This window comes from Protomyctophum bolini, assembly GCF_963924005.1.
Source record: "Protomyctophum bolini genome assembly, chromosome: 3".
In the NCBI taxonomy this organism is placed as follows: domain Eukaryota; kingdom Metazoa; phylum Chordata; class Actinopteri; order Myctophiformes; family Myctophidae; genus Protomyctophum; species Protomyctophum bolini.
Genome location: NC_137864.1, coordinates 39360097 through 39383064, shown reverse-complemented (window position 1 = coordinate 39383064; position 22968 = coordinate 39360097). Strand labels below are relative to the sequence as shown.

General features: G+C 45.2%; 2 protein-coding genes across 4 annotated transcripts in view; one reads left to right on the top strand and one right to left on the bottom strand.

Annotated features, from left to right (window-relative positions):
• Nucleotides 1-17509, top strand: part of micall1a (MICAL-like 1a) — a 30974-nt gene extending 13465 nt beyond the window's left edge. For 2 of the 3 annotated variants that reach the window (XM_080760337.1, XM_080760336.1), the window contains 13 exons: nt 76-200; nt 577-704; nt 1249-2168; nt 3629-3689; nt 4352-4797; nt 5571-5929; nt 6574-6708; nt 7197-7323; nt 8411-8501; nt 9759-9832; nt 11189-11303; nt 11956-12002; nt 14131-17509. In XM_080760337.1, the coding sequence (XP_080616463.1) occupies nt 76-200; nt 577-704; nt 1249-2168; nt 3629-3689; nt 4352-4797; nt 5571-5929; nt 6574-6708; nt 7197-7323; nt 8411-8501; nt 9759-9832; nt 11189-11303; nt 11956-12002; nt 14131-14267 (2765 nt within the window). In that variant the 3' untranslated portion in view covers nt 14268-17509. The remainder of the gene's footprint in view (nt 1-75; nt 201-576; nt 705-1248; nt 2169-3628; nt 3690-4351; nt 4798-5570; nt 5930-6573; nt 6709-7196; nt 7324-8410; nt 8502-9758; nt 9833-11188; nt 11304-11955; nt 12003-14130) is intronic. The other variant, XM_080760338.1, reaches the window with a different exon arrangement.
• A 2054-nt stretch (nt 17510-19563) lies between these two features.
• cUnh22orf23 (chromosome Un C22orf23 homolog) overlaps nt 19564-22968 on the bottom strand; it is an 8483-nt gene continuing 5078 nt past the window's right edge. Inside the window, exons 2-7 of the mRNA XM_080760657.1 lie at nt 22610-22691; nt 22169-22231; nt 21035-21217; nt 20748-20873; nt 20236-20336; nt 19564-19804 (exon numbers count right to left, since the gene is read on the bottom strand). Coding sequence (XP_080616783.1) covers nt 19718-19804; nt 20236-20336; nt 20748-20873; nt 21035-21217; nt 22169-22231; nt 22610-22691 — 642 coding nt within the window. The 3' untranslated portion in view covers nt 19564-19717. The remainder of the gene's footprint in view (nt 19805-20235; nt 20337-20747; nt 20874-21034; nt 21218-22168; nt 22232-22609; nt 22692-22968) is intronic.

Here is a 22968-nt window from a genome sequence, read left to right as displayed (position 1 = left end):
GCTTATTGCTTTATTAGCAGGTGGTTAACTTGACTGGTATATTGTGATAACATGTGGTGTCTTCTCCTCCTGTAGCAAACCCAGTGTCTTTGAAGAGGCCGGGTGGTTCAGGACACAATGAGCCTGCCCACAAGAGACCTGTGGCCCCTGGGGCCCCTGTGGCCCCTGCACTGGAAGACAAGACACTACTAGAGTCTGAGGTAAGACATAGATAGTTCATATCTAGACCAGTAAGACGCGCAAACGCAGGAAGCGAACGCAGCTCGTACATATTTGGGTTTTGGACGTATAGCTGCTTTGGGGACTCCTTATATGGTTATGGCTAAGTCATGGTGACACAAATCACTCAGCTCCATATATGGGCACAAAATGCAGCCAAATCACTCAGCTCCATATATGGGCACAAAAGCAGGACACACACACACACAGACAGACATGATCTGCTAGGTCTCATAGTAAGTGCTCACTGCATTCGCAATCACTGCGTTCGCAATAAGCAGATCCATCCACGCATCCTTTAATCCTGATTCAGTTTTTGATCTCCCATCCTCTCCTCTCCTCTCCTCTCCTCCCCAGCCCGCTCAGACCACCATGGAGGTGAAACGCAGCACCCTCAGCAGTACGTGTGCTGCCTGTCGTAAACATGTCCATCTGGTCCAGAGGATCCTGGTGGACGGGAAGCTCTACCACCGCAACTGTTTCAGGTCCGTCAAAGATAGGACTGGTAACCTGGACTTAACAACTGTTTCAGGTCAAAGATAGGACTGTTAACCTGGACTTAACAACTGTTTCAGGTCAAAGATAGGACTGTTAACCTGGACTTAACAACTGTTTCAGGTTGTCATTTTAATGCCAATTGAAAAATCAGTGACATACACGCTTTATCTCATTTTAACACGGCAATCCTACGGTATATTCTACCCAGTCCTGATGGTGGCGGTAACTTCACCATATTTTGGGTGTAAAGGAATTCTCCAAACTTACCACGTTAGCATTTAGCAGTCTGATTCAGTAATCTGGTTTATCTTTCTCCAGTCTGCTCGCATGCAGACCTACATGAAGAGACCAAAGCTTGCTGTAAAAAAAAGAAAGAAAAAGTCTTATCCTAGACTAACTAATGTGGGAAGTTTGGAAAATCCCTTTACGCCCAAAACAGAGCAGAAACAAGGAGAACGGTGCAGAAGCAGAGACCTACCCCCAAAGGAAAAGCGTTTGATGTGTTTCTTTGCCTCTCTGTGACTCCACCAGGTGCAGAGAGTGCAGCAGCACTCTGCTTCCTGGTTCCTACAAACTGGAGAGCGACTCTGGCTCCCTGACCTGCAGACACCACTTCAACAGGCCCGCCGCCGCCTCCGCCTCAGCCAATCAGAACCACTTCAACAGGCCCGCCGCCGCCGCCGCCTCAGCCAATCAGAACGGGCGGCCAGACCTCAGCAAGCCGGCGCCGGGAGACGTGTCCGATCCGTATGGCCACCACGCGCCCCCGGCCGCCGGGAGCCACGAGGAGGTCTCGGACAATGACGCCACGCTAGCCAGAGACTCTGTGGCGGTGTCTCCCGTCACGCTCTCTTCTGTCACCACCGACAAAACGACAGACGCTTTAGAGGAGAATGACACAGAGAACAACACAGACAAAACAACAGACGCTTTAGACAACGACACAGAGACGACGGAGAATCCTCCGTCTTCTCCTCCCAACCCGTTTGACGAGAGCGACGATGAGGAGGAAGAGGATGAAGAGGAGGAGGAGGAGGAGGAGGAGGAGGAGGAGGAGGGGACACCCGCCAAAGAGAGCACCAACGTGGACCTCTCTCCCACTCCCGTAAAAGAGGAGGGGTCCCCACCTGCCAATGGGAACCTCCCTCCCACTCCCGTAAAAGAGGAGGGGTCCCCACCTGCCAATGGGAACCTCCCTCCCACTCCCGTAAAAGAGGAGGGGTCCCCACCTGCCAATGGGGACCTCCCTCCCACTCCCGTAAAAGAGGAGGGGTCCAGTCCTGCCAATGGGAACCTCCCTCCCACTCCCGTAATCCATGTGGAAGGAGCCCCTCCTCTTCCTCCCCCGCGGCCGGTTCCGGCCCCCCGGCGGGTTCTGGACCCCACCCCTCCCCCCCGCCCTGCCCCCAGGTTCCGCGCTGCGCCAGCGGCAGAACATGTGGCGGTCAACGGTGAGTAACGAGCCAGGAACCTAGAGATGTAGCCCCCTAGAATGGTCAGGAACCTAGAGGTTTACACCCCCTAGAATGGTCAGGAACCTAGAGGTTTACGTTCTCTAGAATGGTCAGGAACCTAGAGGTTTACGTTCTCTAGAATGGTCAGGAACCTAGAGGTTTACGACCTCTAGAATGGTCAGGAACCTAGAGGTTTACGTTCTCTAGAATGGTCAGGAACCTAGAGGTTTACGTTCTCTAGAATGGTCAGGAACCTAGAGGTTTACGACCTCTAGAATGGTCAGGAACCTAGAGGTTTACAACCTCTAGAATGGTCAGGAACCTAGAGGTTTACAACCTCTAGAATGGTCAGGAACCTAGAGGTTTACGTTCCCTAGAATGGTCAGGAACCTAGAGGTTTACACCCCCTAGAATGGTCAGGAACCTAGAGGTTTACAACCTCTAGAATGGTGAGGAACCTAGAGGTTTACGTTCCCTAGAATGGTCAGGAACCTAGAGGTTTACACCCCCTAGAATGGTCAGGAACCTAGAGGTTTACAACCTCTAGAATGGTCAGGAACCTAGAGGTTTACAACCTCTAGAATGGTCAGGAACCTAGAGGTTTACACCCCCTAGAATGGTCAGGAACCTAGAGGTTTACGCCCCCTAGAATGGTCAGGAACCTAGTGGTTTACTTTCTCTAGAATGGTCAGGAACCTAGAGGTTTACAACCTCTAGAATGGTCAGGAACCTAGAGGTTTACACCCTCTAGAATGGTCAGGAACCTAGAGGTTTACGCTCTCTAGAATGGTCAGGAACCTAGAGGTTTACGTTCTCTAGAATGGTCAGGAACCTAGAGGTTTACGACCTCTAGAATGGTCAGGAACCTAGAGGTTTACGACCTCTAGAATGGTCAGGAACCTAGAGGTTTACAACCTCTAGAATGGTCAGGAACCTAGAGGTTTACAACCTCTAGAATGGTCAGGAACCTAGAGGTTTACTCTCTCTAGAATGGTCAGGAACCTAGAGGTTTACTCTCTCTAGAATGGTCAGGAACCTAGAGGTTTACTCTCTCTAGAATGGTCAGGAACCTAGAGGTTTACAACCTCTAGAATGGTCAGGAACCTAGAGGTTTACAACCTCTAGAATGGTCAGGAACCTAGAGGTTTACAACCTCTAGAATGGTCAAGAACCTAGAGGTTTACGTTCTCTAGAATGGTCAGGAACCTAGAGGTTTACGTTCTCTAGAATGGTCAGGAACCTAGAGGTTTTCGTTCTCTAGAATGGTCAGGAACCTAGAGGTTTACGCCCCCCTAGAATGGTCAGGAACCTAGAGGTTTATGCCCCCCTAGAATGGTCAGGAACCTAGAGGTTTACGTTTAGTACCAAAGCACAAGCCGTGACTGACCGTGACTGAAGGCAGTAAAGCATAATCATTCATCTGTGTTTTTCCTCCCGTTTTTCCTTTTCAATCACAGGTAAACATGGGAAGCCTCTGCTTCCTCCCAAACCACGGGAACGCTCCCGATCCCCTGGAAGGTACGGCAGCAACGCTTCTGTTTAAATACCTCCACATTATTTTGAATAATTATTATAAATGTGCATATTTTTTTTTACATCATTTCCTCTGCAGTGTCAGTCTCTGTTTGAATTCCTTACATTATGTGGGTCTATTTCAGTGTCAGTCTCTGTTTGAATTCCTTACATTATGTGGGTCTATTTCAGTGGTTCTCAAACTCACGTCAAGAACCCCCACAATCCAAATTGACACTCATTAGCCTAGCCTAGCCTAGCCTAGCCTAGCCTAGCCTCCAGCAGTGGTTTTCAACCAAGGGCCGCCAAGTTTGTCATGCATTGGGCTGCGGGCTCCCGCACCCATTTGATGGCATTCATATCTCCCAATTTAAATTGTAAAATCAATGTTAATTTAACTCTTGAGAGTGTACCTAAAGAGGTCCATTATATTCCATGTGTACACTGTCTGGGTTACGGACCCACAAGGGTCCATTTGGGTTATCTATCCTTTAGCCGGGGACTCCCTGGGGGTCCCTGGGGGTCACTTTGAGAACCACTGGTCTATTTGTGTCGTCGGTATGTCTTCATTCGTCTGTATTGAATCACCCCCCCCCCCCCCCGTGTGTCCCGACCCCCCCTCTGTCACCCCCCCCCCCCCCTCCCCCCTTGTGTCTTAACATCTCCAGCCTATCCGGTGACACCCCCAAACCCAAAGACCCGCCCTGGCTTGCCTTGGTCCAATCGGAACCCAGGAAGAAGCCAGCCCCTCCTCCTCCGCCTCCTCCTCTAGCCACACCCCCCAACAATGCAGGCTCTCTGTCCTCTCTCAAAGGGGGGGAGGCCACGCCCCCTCATCCGCAGGCCACACCCCCTCCCCCTCCGCCAGCCAATCCCTTCGACGATGATGAGGACGATGAAGAGGAGGAGGAGGAGGAAGAGGAGGCGGGGCTAGCCGGCGTGGTTCCTCCCGCGCTGGCGGCCATCCACCCGTGGTACCGCATCACGCAGGGAGACACAGACCCCCCTCCGCCCAGCGGGGGGAGCTGTTCGCGCTCCGCCAGCCCCGGGGGGTCGTCCGCCAGCAAGAAACGACCCGCGCCCCGCGCCCCTCGACCCCCTTCATCCAACCCAGGTACGACCCCCCTTCATCCAACCCAGGTACCAGGAAGGTGCCAAAAATCGTAGTACATTTTTTTAAAGTGAAGAAATGAAGTTGTTATGAGCCAATGAAAATTGCAGTTTTGTGAACATTGTTTTTCCGCCCCTAATACATACAGTACATATGCAGCGTCATATGCTTATGTCATTTTACAGTATAGTAGAGGGTCATGCCAAATAGCACTGAAAGCGAACTTACTCCAATTGGCCAAAGAGGGGCGCTATAGCAAATCTTTGAAAATGAAACCTTTGAGTAAGCTCCACCATTTTGAGCAGTTTGAAAAATGCTTATACCTGATTTTCTGCCTGGATTTTTGAGCAATTTGCGTGAAACGTCCTACACACAATCAATGGACCATTATCTGAAATCCCGGTTGAAGAGAAGTCTGTATGTGAAAACATGAACATCAGACACACTGTAGTGATGGACAATGATCCCATAAACCAGGACACACGTATTTGTTATCAAAAAGAAAAACACTGAATGATTTAGCTGTTTACAATGGAGTAACGGATTGTCTCTGTGTAGCTCAGTCAGTAGAGCTCTTTCCTTCGGAACCACAAGACTCTGACCCCTCCTCCTCTCTGTCTCACTCTGGCCCCTCCTCCCCTCTGTCTCACTCTGGCCCCTCACCTCTGTCTTGATTTTTGGAAATCATGTATCGATTTGTTCATAACGGGAATCGCGATTCTAATTCAAATCTTTTTTTTTTGACACCCCTACTTTATTCTCCTCTCCGCCTCCAGCTCTGAGCACAGAGAGTCTGTCTTCGGGTTCGGACCACAGCTCCGCCCCCCCAACGGGCCCACATGGTGTCACCCACCGGCCCCCCTCCCCCCCACCGGCCTACCGGCCCCCCTCCTCCTTCACCAAGAGCGTGTCGGAGCCTTCCATCTGCGGAGCGCCCGACTCCGCCCGCTCCTCCACGGAGCGCCTGGTTGGCCGCCGCTCCCCGAGCTCCTCCCCTCCTCCTCCCGCGCCGGCCAATACCAGCTCGGCGCCGGCCACTCCGCAGATACACCGCAGCTCCAGACCCCCTCCCCCGAGACCCCCGGGGACCCCCAGCCCCCTGGCCTCTGGAGGACCCCCACCCGCACACACCAAGGTACTACCAGTAAGACGCGCAAACGCGGGAAGCGAACGCAGCTTGTACATATTTGGGTTTTTTTAAGATTTATTTTTAAGTTATTCTTTTTTTAAGTTAAGTTATTTTTAAGTTAAGTTTTTAACTTAGCCATAACCATATAAGGAGTCCCCAAAGCAGCTATACGTCCAAATATGGAGTGTGTTGCATAAATCACAAACAAATCACTCAGCTCCATATATGGGCACAAAGGGGGGACACACGGACAGACATGATCTGCTAGGTCTCATAGTAAGTGCTCACTGCGTTCGCAAATAGACCCCCGGGGACCCCCTAACCTCTGGAGGACCCCCACCTTCACACAACAAGGTAAATAATTTAGGAGTGGACAACGTATCGTTGTTCACTCTCGTCAGAGGTACAAAAAAAGGACATACAATGAGAGTGCTGGCATTTCCTTCACTTCTTCACTTCTCTTACAGTAATATGGGAAAAAAAAAACACATATTGGCCACTTTGACACGCCACTCAGTGCTAGGGAACTCGCTGTAAAGGTGACTGATCAAAGATTTAAAGTGGAGTAACAAATGGACCAAAGTTACTGTTTCTGAACGTTTCGTGCTGATCATTCTGTACCTAAGCTGTGGTTCTTTCCTCTTCCCTAGCGGACCTGTAAGGAGAACCCATTCAACAGGAAAGCCTCTCCGTCGCCCGCAGACTCCAGATCCAGACCTCCCAAAGGCCCGCGTCCGGCCCGACCCCCCGCCCCGGGTCACGGCTTCCCTCTCATCAAACGCAAGGTCATTATAACCCCCCCCCAGCCCCGGGACACACGGTCATTATAACCCCCCCGGGACGAAAGGTCATTATAACCCCCCCAGCCCCGGGACACAAGGTCATTATAACCCCCCCAGCCCCGGGACACAAGGTCATTATAACCCCCGGGACACGGGTTCCCTCTCATCAAACGTGCATGTGTCCGTCCAGTCAGACCAGTAGAAGTGGTAATGTTGTGTCTGTCCGTCCGTCCAGGTCCAGTCAGACCAGTAGAAGTGGTAATGTTGTGTCTGTCCGTCCGTCCAGGTCCAGTCAGACCAGTAGAAGTGGTAATGTTGTGTCCGTCTGTCCGTCCAGGTCCAGTCAGACCAGTAGAAGTGGTAATGTTGTGTCTGTCTGTCCGTCCAGGTCCAGTCAGACCAGTAGAAGTGGTAATGTTGTGTCTGTCTGTCCGTCCAGGTCCAGTCAGACCAGTAGAAGTGGTAATGTTGTGTACTGTACATGTGTCCAGGTCCAGTCAGACCAGTACATCCCAGTAGAAGACATCCACGGAGAGATGAGTCAGCTGGAGAAACAGCTGGATGAGTTGGAGCAGAGAGGAGTTGATCTGGAAAGGAAACTGAGAGACAACCCCAACGGTATGTAGACATATCGTCTATACTCTATAGAGACCCCAACGGTATGTAAACATACCTACTATACTATACTATACTATACTATACTATAATATAATATACACCATATCTATCTATGCAGAGACATATAATACGACTGATTCCTTCTAGACGAGGAAGAGGATTGTTTTCTAGATGTTTTAATACGACTGATTCCTTCTAGACGAGGAAGAGGATTGTTTTCTAGATGTTTTAATACGACTGATTCCTTCTAGACGAGGGAGAGGATTGTTTTCTAGATGTTTTAATACGACTGATTCCTTCTAGACGAGGAGAGAGGATTGTTTTCTAGATGTTTTAATACGACTGATTCCTTCTAGACGAGGAAGAGGATTGTTTTCTAGATGTTTTAATATGACTGATTCCTTCTAGACGAGGAGAGAGGATTGTTTTCTAGATGTTTTAATATGACTGATTCCTTCTAGACGAGGAGAGAGGATTGTTTTCTAGATGTTTTAATACGACTGATTCCTTCTAGACGAGGAAGAGGATTGTTTTCTAGTCGTTTTAATACGACTGATTCCTTCTAGACGAGGGAGAGGATTGTTTTCTAGATGTTTTAATATGACTGATTCCTTCTAGACGAGGGAGAGGATTGTTTTCTAGATGTTTTAATATGACTGATTCCTTCTAGACGAGGGAGAGGATTGTTTTCTAGATGTTTTAATATGACTGATTCCTTCTAGACGAGGGAGAGGATTGTTTTGTAGATGTTTTAATACGACTGATTCCTTCTAGACGAGGGAGAGGATTGTTTTCTAGATGTTTTAATATGACTGATTCCTTCTAGACGAGGGAGAGGATTGTTTTGTAGATGTTTTAATACGACTGATTCCTTCTAGACGAGGGAGAGGATTGTTTTCTAGATGTTTTAATATGACTGATTCCTTCTAGACGAGGAGAGAGGTTTGTTTTCTAGATGTTTTAATATGACTGATTCCTTCTAGACGAGGGAGAGGATTGTTTTCTAGATGTTTTAATACGACTGATTCCTTCTAGACGAGGGAGAGGATTGTTTTGTAGATGTTTTAATACGACTGATTCCTTCTAGACGAGGAAGAGGAACACCTGCTAGTTGACTGGTTCACTCTCATCCATGAGAAACACCTCCTGGTCCGACGAGAGGCTGAGCTGGTGTACACGTATGTATTACTGTAGTACTACTGTCTACACCTATGTTTTACTGTAGTACTACTATACTTAAGCAATATTACACGAGAGGGTGTAGGTTAACGTGATTATTGCCACGACAGGGATGCGGTCAGGAACGAGACGGAGTCGAGTTCCGCAAGCATCACTGAAGTGGCAATAATCACGTTAACCCACACCCTCAAGTGTAATATTGCAATTCTACCACAGTTACCCTTAAAACTCAGAAAATCGCTGAAAGAATATACTGTATTTTTTTAATGACAGATGTAGTCACTACGACCACAAATGTCCCAATAAACTAGCTAGCCTAGCCACCAAGTTTGCTAGCGCTCTGGGAGAACAGAGCGGCTGAATTCTTTGTTTTGATTAGGTGGTGAACGGTGCTGGTTTAACCACCGGCTAGAAGGCTGTTTCAACCAATCAAATTGCTTCCTCGAAACGACCTGTGGTAGAATATACTATACTATACTACAATCTCACATTGCACGTAGAATACTGTTTCACAAACTGGTCATTTGCTGGACAACACAGTCATCAAACCTATAGAACAACTTTTCAAAAGAGCCATTAAGTTAAGGTATTTGACAATTTACAATTTAGGCATTTAGCAGACGCTCTTAATCCAGAGCGACTTACGTTAAGCAATGGGAATGTGAATGGGAATACATCACATAAAAGCATTTATCATGAAACATGCATAAAAAACTCATATCATCACTGTGCCATTTTGGAAAAAAATATAATCTTTTGAATTTTGGAAACACTTCAAGAGTGACTGTTTTATCTATAAATGTCTAAATGATTTAGCTCCTCCTCCTCCTCCTCAAGGAATTTATACATAAAAAAAGAGAGAAAGCTTGGGTCTGACACCAGGTCTCCACCCAGGGGTGACTGTGAGGTCCAGTGGGTCTGACACCAGATCTACACCCAGGGGTGACTGTGAGGTCCAGTGGGTCTGACACCAGATCTACACCCAGGGGTGACTGTGAGGTCCAGTGGGTCTGACACCAGGTCTACTCTCACTCTGAGGGAGATCTAGTGGACTCTGACACTAGTGAATCCGACACTTTCACAGCTTTTAAATGACAACTGAAAAAGTTGCTAAAAAACAGCCAGTTTGTGATCATGTATGACGCTTAGTCCAAACTAGTCTAAACCTACCCTAATAATAGTTTAGTCTTATTACGTTTGAAATGTACTAGGAATTTGTATAAGGTACTAGGGGTGTGTGTGTGTGTGTGTCTCAGAGCTAAGCAGCAGAACCTAGAAGAGAGGCAGGCTGATGTGGAGTACGAGCTGAGATGTCTCCTCAATAAACCAGGTATTGATTGATTGTCTCTACCAGGCCGAAGGCACAGGGAGAGAGTTTGTTTTATTGTCTCCACCAGGCCGAAGGCACAGGGAGAGAGTTTGTTTTATTGTCTCCACCAGGCCGAAGGCACGGGGAGAGAGTATGTTTTATTGTCTCCACCAGGCCGAAGGCATGGGGAGAGAGTATGTTTTATTGTCTCCACCAGGCCGAAGGCATGGGGAGAGAGTATGTTTTATTGTCTCCACCAGGCCGAAGGCATGGGGAGAGAGTATGTTTTGTACGTGTGTCCAGCTAATCTCCGGCACCGTTAACCCGGTCGATGCCATATTTTGCATACACACTCCCTGGATGCCAACGATGAACCTCTGCCCCCAAATTCCCAGAACGACCTGTTATAGCGCCACCAGGAGGCCGACTTTTGTAAAACACATTTCTTGCTATTACTCCTACATATTTTTGTCCAAGAATCCCGCAAATCGTTACACAGTATCTCTATAGTCATGTTGGAAAAACGTGCAGGATTGGCCCCTTTTTGAACAAAAAGCCTTAAATCATGAACGCAGCGTTTTGAACGTGAAATCTTTCACAGACGTTCCTACTAGGCTGAGGAATATATCCCACCCTTTTCACATTGGCCTGTTATAGCGCCACCAACAATTTACAATCAATTTTACAATTTAGGCATTTAGCAGACGCTCTTAATCCAGAGCGACTTACTACATTAACCCATTCTGACCTGAGATCAGATTCATACGAGGTTTCCACTGGACACACACTGGTCTGATGAACCCATTCTGACCTGAGATCAGATTCTAGAAATGTCAGTCGTTCTTCGATTTTTCAAAAAATAGCAGACCTACAAGCTCGTAGCGCGCCACTCGGTGGCGCGCTATGAGCTTGTAGATCTGCTATTTTTCAATAGCTAAAGCATAACATGATGCTAACACCAAAATGGGTTCCCGTTCAGAATGGGTTAAGCAAGGGAAAAAAAGGGGAAAAAAGCATGGGAATACATCACATAAAAACATTTATCATGAAACATGCGTAAGCTAAGAAAGTAACAGTGGAATATCTATATAATGAAACTATACATATAAACTACTATGCTATACATACCATACATACCAACAGGTGTCTGTCTGTCTGTCTGTCTGTCTGTCTGTCTGTCTGTCTGTCTGTCTGTCTGTCTGTCTGTCTGTCTGTCTGTGTCTGTCTGTCTGTCTGTCTGTCTGTCTGTCTGTCTGTCCCTCTCTCTCTCTCTCTCTCTCTCTCTCTCTCTCTCTCTCTCTCTCTCTCTCTCTCTCTCTCTCTCTGTCTGTCTGTCTGTCTGTCTGTCTGTCTGTCTGTCTCTCTCTCTCCTCCCAGAGAAAGAGTGGAGTGCTGAGGATAAGAGCAGAGACCAGGAGCTGATGTCTGAGCTGGTGACCATCATCGAACAACGAAACCAGATCATCAACACCATGGACCAAGACAGGCAGAGGTACGTTACCATAGCAACCATCAAACCAGTAAGCGAGACCACATCAGCCCTGTACTAGCCTCCCTCCACTGGCTTCCTGTGCTATACAGGATTGACTTTGTCTTTAAGTGTCTAAATGGTTTGGCACCCATTTATTTATCTGCTGAAACCCTATGCTCCGACACGGACGCTCAGGTCCTCTGACCAGCTTCTCCTGGTGGTGCCTAAAACCAGGCTGAAGCTCAGAGGTTACCGGGCTTTTGCAGTGGCAGCTCCCAAGCTCTGGAATGAGCTGCCTCTGCACACAAGACGAGCCCCCACCCTCCAGGTGTTTAAGTCACGCCTCAAGACTTACCTTTATTCCTTGGCTTTTCCAAGCACAGTATGAGATGTTTCGATGTTTAATGTGACACTGTGCATGTTGTTTGTGGTTGTTTTTGTGGTTTTTAAATGAAGTTGTGTTTTTTAATGTTTTACTGTAAAACTCTTTGGTACAACGTTGTTGTTTTAAAATGTGCTATATAAATAAAGATGGTATGGTATGGTATGGTATCAAACTGTAGCCATAGCAAGCATCAACACCATCGACACCAGGACATATCAACCAGACCATCACCACCAGATGGACTGTAGTAAATGGATGCCATGTTGTGACACTCTTGTGTCGTTACAGGGAAGAAGAGGAGGATAAACTCATGGCCGCCATGCTGAAGAAGAAAGGTAAAAAACCGTCACTTTATAGCCCATTCTGGGCGGGAACCCCTTTTGGTGTTTTAACCCATTCTGACCTGAGATCAGATTCTAAAAATGTCTTCTTCATCCTGACAGTTTTCTGAAAAAGCCGTGTCGTTCTTCGTTTTTTCTAAAATAGCAGACCTACAAGTGGCGCGCTACGAGCTTGTAGATCTGCTATTTTTAATAGCTAAAGCATAACATAATGCTAACACCAAAAGGGGTTCCCGTTCAGAATGGGTTAAGCATTATGTTATACTTTAGCTATTGAAAAATAGCAGATCTACAAGCTCATAGCGCGGCACTCTGCTATTTTTTTAAACATCAGGAAAATCTTTGAATATGTATTCTTTCAGATTGAACGTTTTCAACTCAAATATTTGCTTCTGGGGAGGCCGGGGGGGGTCCTTCAAAAAGTTGAGAACCACTGATATAGAAACATGAGGTTTTCAGAAAACTGTCATGATTTGGTTTTTTTTATACTCAAAAGTTAAAGATCTAATAATGGTCTATTTGGAACCCCCTCAAGGACCACTGGTTGTAAACCACACAGACTTAGTGGTTGTCGACGCGTCTCACTCGTTTTTCCCCTCTCGCAACAACTAGACTCTTCATCCTGTTCTGTTCTCTGTTCTCTAACAACTAGACTCTTCATCCTGTTCTGTTCTCTGTTCTCTAACAGCTAGACTCTTCATCCTGTTCTGTTCTCTAACAACTAGACTCTTCATCCTGTTCTGTTCTCTAACAACTAGACTCTTCATCCTGTTCTGTTCTCTAAGGCGCCAGTCACACCTATCAGACAAGCGTCTTATCAATGTTTTATGGTTTCATCTGTCTTGTCGTTTGTCGCATCAATTGACCACAATGCTTTGCGGAATCTGGGCGGTGCGTGGGCGGTGCGAGGACATGCGGAAACAGATCCACGTGTTGCCTGTTGTTGTCCTTACGCTGTTAGCTGTTAGCTGCGGGACACAGTAGCTAGTAGCTTGTTGGTTGTGTCAACGTGTTGCGTCTCCACTTTATCAGTACCACTACCACAGTAGGTGCCAAGTCTGGCACTGATTCCGTGTGTATGTATATAGCCTCCAGGTACGCAGACTAAGCATGGCATCATTGTGGAAAATTAATATTTTCTGTTAGCAACGACTCCATTATTTTTTAATAAAGCGCATCCATTTTACCACAACACACGACTTGCTGCATTTCAGGCTGTTAGCCATGACGCAGACGTCGATGCAGGCTATAGGCGAAATATAGGATAAGAGATGACATGCGTCTCCAAGTTGGAGCCTATAGTTGCGCCTGGGCGCACGGCTCTCTCCTATCTGCAGTCCGACCGTTCAGCGTTACTTCAGGAGAGGAGACGACAGATTGAAGAGTGCATGCCACTGCTTTGGCATTGCCAGTGGACACCTCGATGTTAATGTTATTAAAAAAATGAGAGAAAAAAAAGGGGGGGAATCATATAAGCATTAGGCTATATAGACCAGAGCTAGGTTAGGAGTGAATGATAAAATGCATGCACCTTGAATTATAACGTTTGTTTTAATTTTCTGTTCGGCCACGACGGGCAGGGATTATATTTTCCTGTTGAATTGCTTACTGGAACAGACCAAACTACTTTACTTAACAATAAAATCATTTTCGTTACGAAAGTGCATAGGCTCTTTCCTCTTCCGTGTCTGCACTCTGCAGAATAAAAACAACAACAGAGTGTGAAAAGACCGCCCAGTGTAGCGTAACAAACGGACCTTCTCTCCTATTGGTTGGCGGGTAAACCCAACCCTTTTTGTCTTGTCTGAAGTCCCGCCTTGTTCTTCAGCTTGTCGCCTACAAAATGTTTTTTGTCTTGTGTCTTGCCCCCCCCCCCCCCCATGAAACACGTTTGTCTGATGAAACCACGTGACTCCCATTAGAAATGCATTGGGAGCTGTCTTGTCTGATGCTTTTCATCAGACAACCATAAGACGCTTGTCTGATAGGTGTGACTGCGGCCTAACAACTAGACTCTTCATCCTGTTCTGTTCTCTAACAACTAGACTCTTCATCCTGTTCTGTTCTCTAACAACTAGACTCTTCATCCTGTTCTGTTCTCTGTCGTTCTCGTTCATGTCAGACTTCCAGAAGGACCCGGAAGGCGAACAGAAGAAAAAAAGCGGCAAGTTCAAACCCATGAAAGTTCTGAAGCGGCTGAGCCACAAAGGAGAACCGGGTAAGAGCCACCATCAGAGCCCGCGTAAGGACAAGAGCTGAACCACCGCAAGGGACACGTAAGGACACGTTCTGAACACCGCAGGGGACACAAGGGCCACGTAAGGACACGTTCTGAACACTGCAGGGACACAGAGGCCAGCAAACTGAAGGCACAAAGTCAGCCTGGAAAGTAATAGTTCAGGCAAAGACACACACAAAAAAGAAAGACGTGAGCCTAACGGATAATATCTAGGACTCAAATCATGCAAACCCAAACTCTCACCCTGTGCAAAAAAAAAAAAACCCTCCCCCCCCCCCAAAAAAAAAACAAACAAACAAACACAGCTCTGCGTTTACGTGATCCGTTTTAGTTGCCTTCATGTGTCAAAGTATTTTAGAACTGCTACTCGAGTGCTTTCAAGAGACGAGGGGGACATTTAAGGAGTCTGAACTGAAATGAAATGTCAGCGTTGGTGTCGTTGGTTTGTGGAATCCAGAGCGGAAAACACCGTGTCTTCGTACAGTGTTGAGCCACCAGAACAACTTCTATAATAATAATAATATTATAGATGATACATAATGCACCTTTCAGAGCTTCTACACGTCTCTCTAACTGGGGGATGGAATCATGGAACGCCGTCACAACACAAGAGATCCACACGTGGATCTTCAGAAGCCCCTCTGGGATGTCATTGGGGTTGACATCAGGTGGTGAGTGCGTTCAGAATGTACTTGGCGTTACGTATCCACGACAGTCATTTTCATACTCGTCAAACCATTCACCACCTAAACCACCGGTTTATAAAGCTCTGCTTCAGATGGTTTCCTATTGGTCAAGGTTTAGAAGCTCTGCTTCAGATGGTTTCCTATTGGTCAAGGTTTATAAAGCACTGCTTCAGATGGTTTCCTTTTGGTCAAGGTTTAGAAGCTCTGCTTTCCTATTGGTTTTGACTAATTAACTCTCTAATGAGCATTAATGTTTGTAATGTAGTTTCTGACAGAAACAGAGTGAATATTTATTCAAATGTCTTCTTTTTCTGTCCTGTTTTTATCTACCTTCTACCTTCTAGGAATGATAATAATAACAGTGGCCGTCACAGATGGGCTGAATTCACTTTTAATTCATGAATCGGATTATCGTCATAACTACCAATTAAAAAAAAAGAAAGTATATTCTAAAACCACAGATTAATATTATCCAGTCACTGTTTTGGACAAGTGGTTATTGTATTTATTACAGTATTACAAATGGAAGTAAGTTTTCTTAAAGAACTTCTCCTCCTCATTTACACTCCCTGGTATACTGCACTCACAGCATTAGTGTTATTATTTTTATTATTTTATTTCACTTTTATTTGTCTTGTTTTTTTCAAGTGGGAACCGGCCAAGAGGCAGAAACTAAATGACAGAGTCATCAATACGAGACAGGCTAGTGAGGTTCATGTTCATGTTGTTACTAGATATTGAGTGTTCCATAAATTGATATCAGATAATGTTTTAAGGTACCGTACATTTCCATACATCCCTAGTCTCCACCCTGTGGTGTTGTTGGGGCTTAGCGTTACGCAGCTTGTCGTCTGCAGCTCGGTTTGACCTTCAGTCCATCGAGGAATCATGAGACGGTCTGTCACGCTCGTTACATGTGTCATCAGAGAGCATTTTAAATGGATTTAAACGTGTAATCAGAGAGCATTTTAAATGGATTTAAACGTGTCATCAGAGAGCATTTTAAATGGATTTAAACGTGTCGTCAGAGAGCATTTTAAATGGATTTAAACGTGTCGTCGGAGCATTTTAAATGGATTTAAACGTGTAGTCAGAGCATTTTAATAGATTTAAATGTGTCGTCAGAGAGCATTTTAATAGATTTAAATGTGTCGTCAGAGAGCATTTTAATAGTTGGATTTCAAAAACTGCCTCCCCCTGGCTAGCCGGGGCGGTCGGAAAAACGTGTTCCTTCCGCGCGCTACGTCCGGCCGGGGAAACTCCCCCCTTGGCAGGTGTAAAAGGAGCGACTTGGACACTCAGGCATGAAGGAAGCATGAGTTCAAGTCCGTTGCTCTCCCCAGGTTGGCGGAGGGTGTGTAGAGCCCAGGATCACATTAGATAATTGACACACTGGTGATAAATAGGTTACAAAATTGTGGGATAAAAATATAAAATATTTTTTTTGTTGGATTTAAATGTGTCATCATAGAGCATAGTTATAGTAATAGTTGCATAATCACCTTTTATCTTCAGTGTGACTGGAAACAAAGTGAAAGAAGTGTTTTGACGACTACAAAAGAGAGAGAGCATTCAGAAGTACTACACTGAACTATAGGCGTAACATACAAAGAATTAAGGATTTAATATTAAAGGTTACATTATTATATAGAATTGACCGTTTTGGAAAATTGCAAATATATTTTAACAAGATTAGAGAAGTACCTGTTTTTAAACAGGTTTAACTGTGTGGGGGGTGTGTGTGGGGGGGGGGACCTGAATAATATGCAATGGTTTAATTTATACGTAACTATGTGTTGCCTTACAATGAGCAGAAGTGACCTCGTTGTGGTTTGGTATCATTGTGATTAATGTCTGTTCCTAAGAGTGTCATTTACTTTATTTATCCGTTGGTCTGTGCCCTGTTTTGTTTCACTATGGCGTTTTAGATCTGCTCTGCACTCTGCTGTGTGTCTGTAGTTTTAGATCTGCTCTGCACTCCGCTGTGTGTCTGTAGTTTTAGATCTGCTCTGCACTCCTAACTCCGCTGTGTGTCTGTAGTTTTAGATCTGCTATGCACTCGTAACTCCGCCGTGTCTGTAGTTTTAGATCTGCTGCATGTACTCGTAACTCCGCTGTGTGTCTGTCGTTTTAGATCTGCTCTGTACTCTTAACTCTGCTGTGTGTCTGTAGTTTTAGATCTGCTCTATGTACTCTTAACTCTGCTGTGTGTCTGTAGTTTTAGATCTGCTCTGCACTCCTAACTCTGCTGTGTGTCTGTAGTTTTAGATCTGCTATATGTACTCTTAACTCTACTGTGTGTCTGTAGTTTTAGATCTGCTCTGTACTCTTAACGCTGCCATGTGTCTGTAGTTTGTCCTCCATTTTAAATGGTTATTTTGCGTCGGCGTCTCTTCCTCCTGTGTCTGTACGTCTGTGTCGACTAAAACCAGGTTTTCTGCAGCATTATTTCATCACCGTTGGCTACTGTATTGTATATAATATGTATATTATGCTAAAACTCCCACAACAACACAGAACTGTATTAGACGTGCCGTTATGACAGGCAGGAGAATAAAATGATAGCAAGAAGCCAGTGTCTGTCTGTGTGTCAGTTGTGTTTAATTTAAAGGTGAAATGTGCAGATTGGTGATCTGAATCCTACTAAGTATGGTTCTAGTTGATTCCGTTAAAACCCTCTTTCCGCCAGCATTAAAACGCGCATTGCCAAGGTGTTATCATTGCCATGGTTTTATCATTGCCAAGGTTTTATCGCGCGTAACACTTATTTTGAAGAGCCAGATATCCATAACCGGATGTTACAATGACACCATGCTGTGTGTGGTGTCTTGACCGGTTGTTATTCTCTCACTCGGTGCTGAGAAAACCCGACAGCGAGCATCACATCGCCTCCTGCTGTCGGCCTTTGGAAAAACCTTGTTTTCACCAAAAACGACATTCATTGCGCCGATTCGGAGATACAGGCATTTTAACGCAGACCATTGAATGCAAGTGAATGCGCGCGCATCTTCAATATGGCCGCCGCGGCCATATTGGACAACAGTCCAAGTGGGACAGTGGCCGCCATTATTTAATCCATGGCTACATGGATTAAATAATATAAACCCCTGGATAACGTAGCTACGGTTCTGGCAGGATATAGACGGTTAATTTAACCCAGTCTTCTACGGTTCTGACGGGCTGCGTGTTAAGAGCTGTGTCACGTTAGCTTTTAACCACTTCAACCATTCTTTTTAAACTTTAGCTGTTGGAAAATAGCAGAGCGCTTAGATCTACATTTTTGAAAAATGTGTGAAAATCGTTCACAAGCAGCGGACATTTTAAACCTTTGCTTTCTTGGGGGGTCCCGGGGGGTCCCTGAAACAACATATTTTCAGATTGGGATCTGGGGGCCGGTTACATACAAGTTTTGGGGTCCTTGACATGAAATTGTTTGAGAACCACTGATATAGAAACATGGGGGTTTTCAGGAAACTGTCATGATTTAGAAGACATTTGTGAGCCTGCTGCCATCGCGCAAATTCCAGCTTTTCACCAGAGGAGAAAAACTATATTTTTTTAGAGACCACAGAAGACATGTAAATATGAAATAAATGCTTAAACATGTAGCTAGGTGTAATGTTAGAGTCCACAGAAGTGAACCTTTCAAGCCTGTTTTCTCAACTTGTTGTTTTCTGCAAGACATTACTCTATAAGCCATATCTCTGGACAACCAATATCTCTATTTGAAGCTATGGTTCCCTGCTTTCACTTGATATGAAAAAACGAAATTTCAAAAAAATCCATCAGGTCTTAATGGGTTAAGGATGACATACATGTAAATATTATTGAAATTCTTTATTTGGAATGCCCCTTGAGATACAATATCTCGTTTTCGAGAGGGTCCACAAGCATACAATCAATACAAATATTGACATCAAAATAATCAATATTGCAACAGAACTAAGAGGTTCTGTACAGTAGCTCCGTGACTGATCACAGCCACTGTAGTGATCACTGCAGTCACAACGGGTCCATTTGGTTTCCATTTGTACACTCTCAGAGTTAAATTAACTTTGATTTTATCATACACATTGGGGGTCCCAGAGATAGAAATGCCATTAAATGGGGGTCCGTATAGCCTAATTCAGGTCAAACTGGGGCGTCCTTGAAATCGGTGAAAATCACTGCAAAGATCTTCTCTTTCTGGGGGGCCTCTGGCATATATTTTCTAATGGGGGTCCGTGGGCTAATGACTGTCCATTTGGGGGTCCTTGACATGAAAAATTTGGGGACTGTTGTTCTGTTCACTTCTCCATCTCTCATCGTGTTCTGTTCACTTCTCTCCATCTCTCATCATGTTCTGTTCACTTCTCTCCATCTCTCATCGTGTTCTGTTCACTTCTCTCCATCTCTCATCGTGTTCTGTTCACTTCTCTCCATCTCTCATCATGTTCTGTTCACTTCTCTCCATCTCTCATCGTGTTCTGTTCACTTCTCTCCATCTCTCATCGTGTTCTGTTCACTTCTCTCATCATGTTCTGTTCACTTCTCTCCATCTCTCATCGTGTTCTGTTCACTTCTCTCATCGTGTTCTGTTCACTTCTCTCCATCTCTCATCGTGTTCGGTTCACTTCTCTCCATCTCTCATCGTGTTCTGTTCACTTCTCTCCATCTCTCATCGTGTTCTGTTCACTTCTCTCCATCTCTCATCGTGTTCTGTTCACTTCTCTCCATCTCTCATCGTGTTCTGTTCACTTCTCTCCATCTCTCATCGTGTTCTGTTCACTTCTCTCCATCTCTCATCATGTTCTCTCGTCAGACGTGGTGATCACAGGCTCCTTCATGTTCACGGTGCGAGCCTTGTCGATTAACTCCAGCTCTCTGACTTTCTGAATGACAAAACAGAAGTGCGTGTGTTTGAGAGAGAGAGAGAGAAACAGAAACGTACTCACACATCAATCAGCCACAGAGTGGAGGATGGCTTGTGAATGTCACACGATGCTTGACCTAGTGGTTAATTACCTGTGATATCTGACTGAGGATGAGGTTAATTACCTGTGATATCTGACTGAGGATGAGGTTAATTACCTGTGATATCTGACTGAGGATGAGGTTAATTACCTGTGATATCTGACTGATGATGATATTAATTACCTGTGATATCTGACTGATGATGATATTAATTACCTGTGATATCTGACTGAGGATGAGGTTTATATTACCTGTGATATCTGACTGAGGATGAGGTTAATTACCTGTGATATCAGACTGATGAGGTTTATATTACCTGTGATATCTGACTGAGGATGAGGTTAATTACCTGCGATATCTCGGTGTCGATGAGGCTGACCCATTTCTTCTCCTGACCCAGCGCTGTCATGTCTGCCAGGAATGCTCTCCTCTCCTCTATTTCATCCAGAACTGCACGAGAAAGACGAGAAACGAGAGAATATGACGCTCACGCAGCGCGAGCTCAGTGGAACTACACTGCAGTAAAGCAGCGTGAGCTCAGTGGAACTACACTGCAGTAAAGCAGTGTGAGCTCAGTGGAACTACACTGCAGTAAAGCAGCGTGAGCTCAGTGGAACTACACTGCAGTAAATCAGCGTGAGCTCAGTGGAACTACACTGCAGTAAAGCAGCGTGAGCTCAGTGGAACTACACTGCAGTAAAGCAGCGTGAGCTCAGTGGAACTACACTGCAGTAAAGCAGCGTGAGCTCAGTGGAACTACACTGCAGTAAAGCAGCGTGAGCTCAGTGGAACTACACTGCAGTAAAGCAGCGTGAGCTCAGTGGAACTACACTGCAGTAAAATGATTCCTTCCAGCCTCACCTTCCTGGAAGCGGTCCCTCTCCAAGGACTCGGGAACGTTTCGACGAGCTCGACGGGGTCTGGGTTCCTCTTCCCGTCCCGTGGCGAGGATGTTCTGTAACCTCCTCTTCTCTTTCTCCAAGTCTCCTGTGAGAGAGAACCAGACTATCTCCATACAGTACCCTGTAGTCTATAGACTATAGACTATAGACTATAGTCTATAGACTATGGGCCTATGCTAGATGTTAAGTTTAGTAACATGTTAAACCAGGCCTTTGGGTCTTTTATGAAGTTTAGGAGGAACTTACGTGTTGGACCGGGGCGGAACCTTTCTCTGGTGTAGCTGTCCCCGGAACGACAGCTTTCAGCGCTGCGCCTCTGGGGCGGAGCCGATGGAGCAGGACGTCTGATTGGCTGAGGTTTGGGCTGAGGAGGAGGAGCCGCCGCAGACGACGACGTGGGGTTACAGGTCAGAGGTAGAGCTTTACCGTCTGTTCAGAATACAGGTAGAGGTCAGAGGTCAATACAGGTAGAGGTCAGAGGTCAATACAGGTAGAGGTCAGAGGTAGAGCTTTACCGTCTGTTCAGAATACAGGTAGAGGTCAGAGGTCAATACAGGTAGAGGTCAGAGGTCAATACAGGTAGAGGTCAGAGGAAGAGCTTTACCGTCTGTTTAGAATACAGGGAAACAAAGCATGTAATGCATGCATTTACTTTTTTTAGGATATGTTTTTTTTGCTCAGCAGCCTCAGACGTTTCAGGCCAATTTAATGCATTTCTAACACATCTGTTCATATGGAGAGATGTAATGCATTCATTACAGCTGTTATTTATTACTATCTGTTCATATACAACGTAGACATACTTAGTGAGATGGACAGATGTGCTGGATTTCTAACATAAGCTATAGCTTTTGTGTTTATAGGATGAATCTATAGATCTACTGTATCTATAGATAGTGTTGTGGACTCATTGTGCAGCACTAGTCCATAGGAAGGGACAGGTTCAAGTTGGACTCACTTCAGGTTCAAGTTAGACTCAGTCTTCAGGTTCAAGTTAGACTCAGTGTTCAGGCTGATCTGAGGTTAAATGTCTTCTAAATCCTTTTCTTTAAAACCTCATGTTTCTCGTACATTTTCATGTCAAGGACCCCCAAAAATATATGTAATTGGCTGCCCCGACCCCCATCTGAAAATATGTAGTTCCAGGGACACCCCCCCCCCCCCCAGAAGCAAAGATTTTAATTAAAAACGTTCACTCTGAAAGAATATATTTTCAAAGATTTGTGCTGCATTTTCACGATAAAAAAAAAAATAGCAGACCTACAGTGCCGTGCTACGAGCTTGTAGATCTGCTATTTTTCAATAGCTAAAGTTCATAATAATGGTTAAAACACCAACAGGGCAGGGTTCCCGCCCAGAATGGGTTAAAGTTAGACTCACTCTTCAGACAGAGGCTGATCTGTCGTTGCTGGAAGTTGGTGAGTCTGGACTGTTGCATCATCACTGTGCACAGAGAGAGTGAGTTATTAAAGGACTACACACACACACACACACACACACACACACACACAAACAACAACAAATGTTGTTTTAAAATAAATCTGCCTAACGATGATGTCACTGGTGGACAGGTTTCTGAACTGCCCACAGACTGAGGAGAAAATGGTGGTATTTTATCATGAGCATATTAGGACCAATTATATGAAGACAGGTTGAAAAGTGGTGAAGTGGTCCTTTAAAGCATTTTTATATATACAATACACATTTGTGTGTGCGTGTGTGTGCACGCACGCACGCACTCTCGCGCGTGTCTAAAGCACGCACACACACACACACACACACACGCACGCACACACACACAGCTGTGTATGTGTGTCTCACATTGAATCATGTCCTTTGTATCCTTGCTGTAGAACGGTCTGGCTCTGGGATCGTTGCCTCTGCCTGGCCGAGAAGACTCCATCTGAACCACCAAAACATTACAGTACAGTTTAATTACATTAACATTACATCTTAATACAGTTTAATTACATACAATTACGTCTTAATACAGTTTAATTACGTTACCATTACATCTTAATACAGTTTAATTACATTACCATTACATCTTAATACAGTTTAATTACATTAACATTACATCTTAATACAGTTTAATTACATTACCATTACATCTTAATACACTTTAATTACATTACCATTACATCTTAATACACTTTAATTACATTAAAGGAGAATTCAAT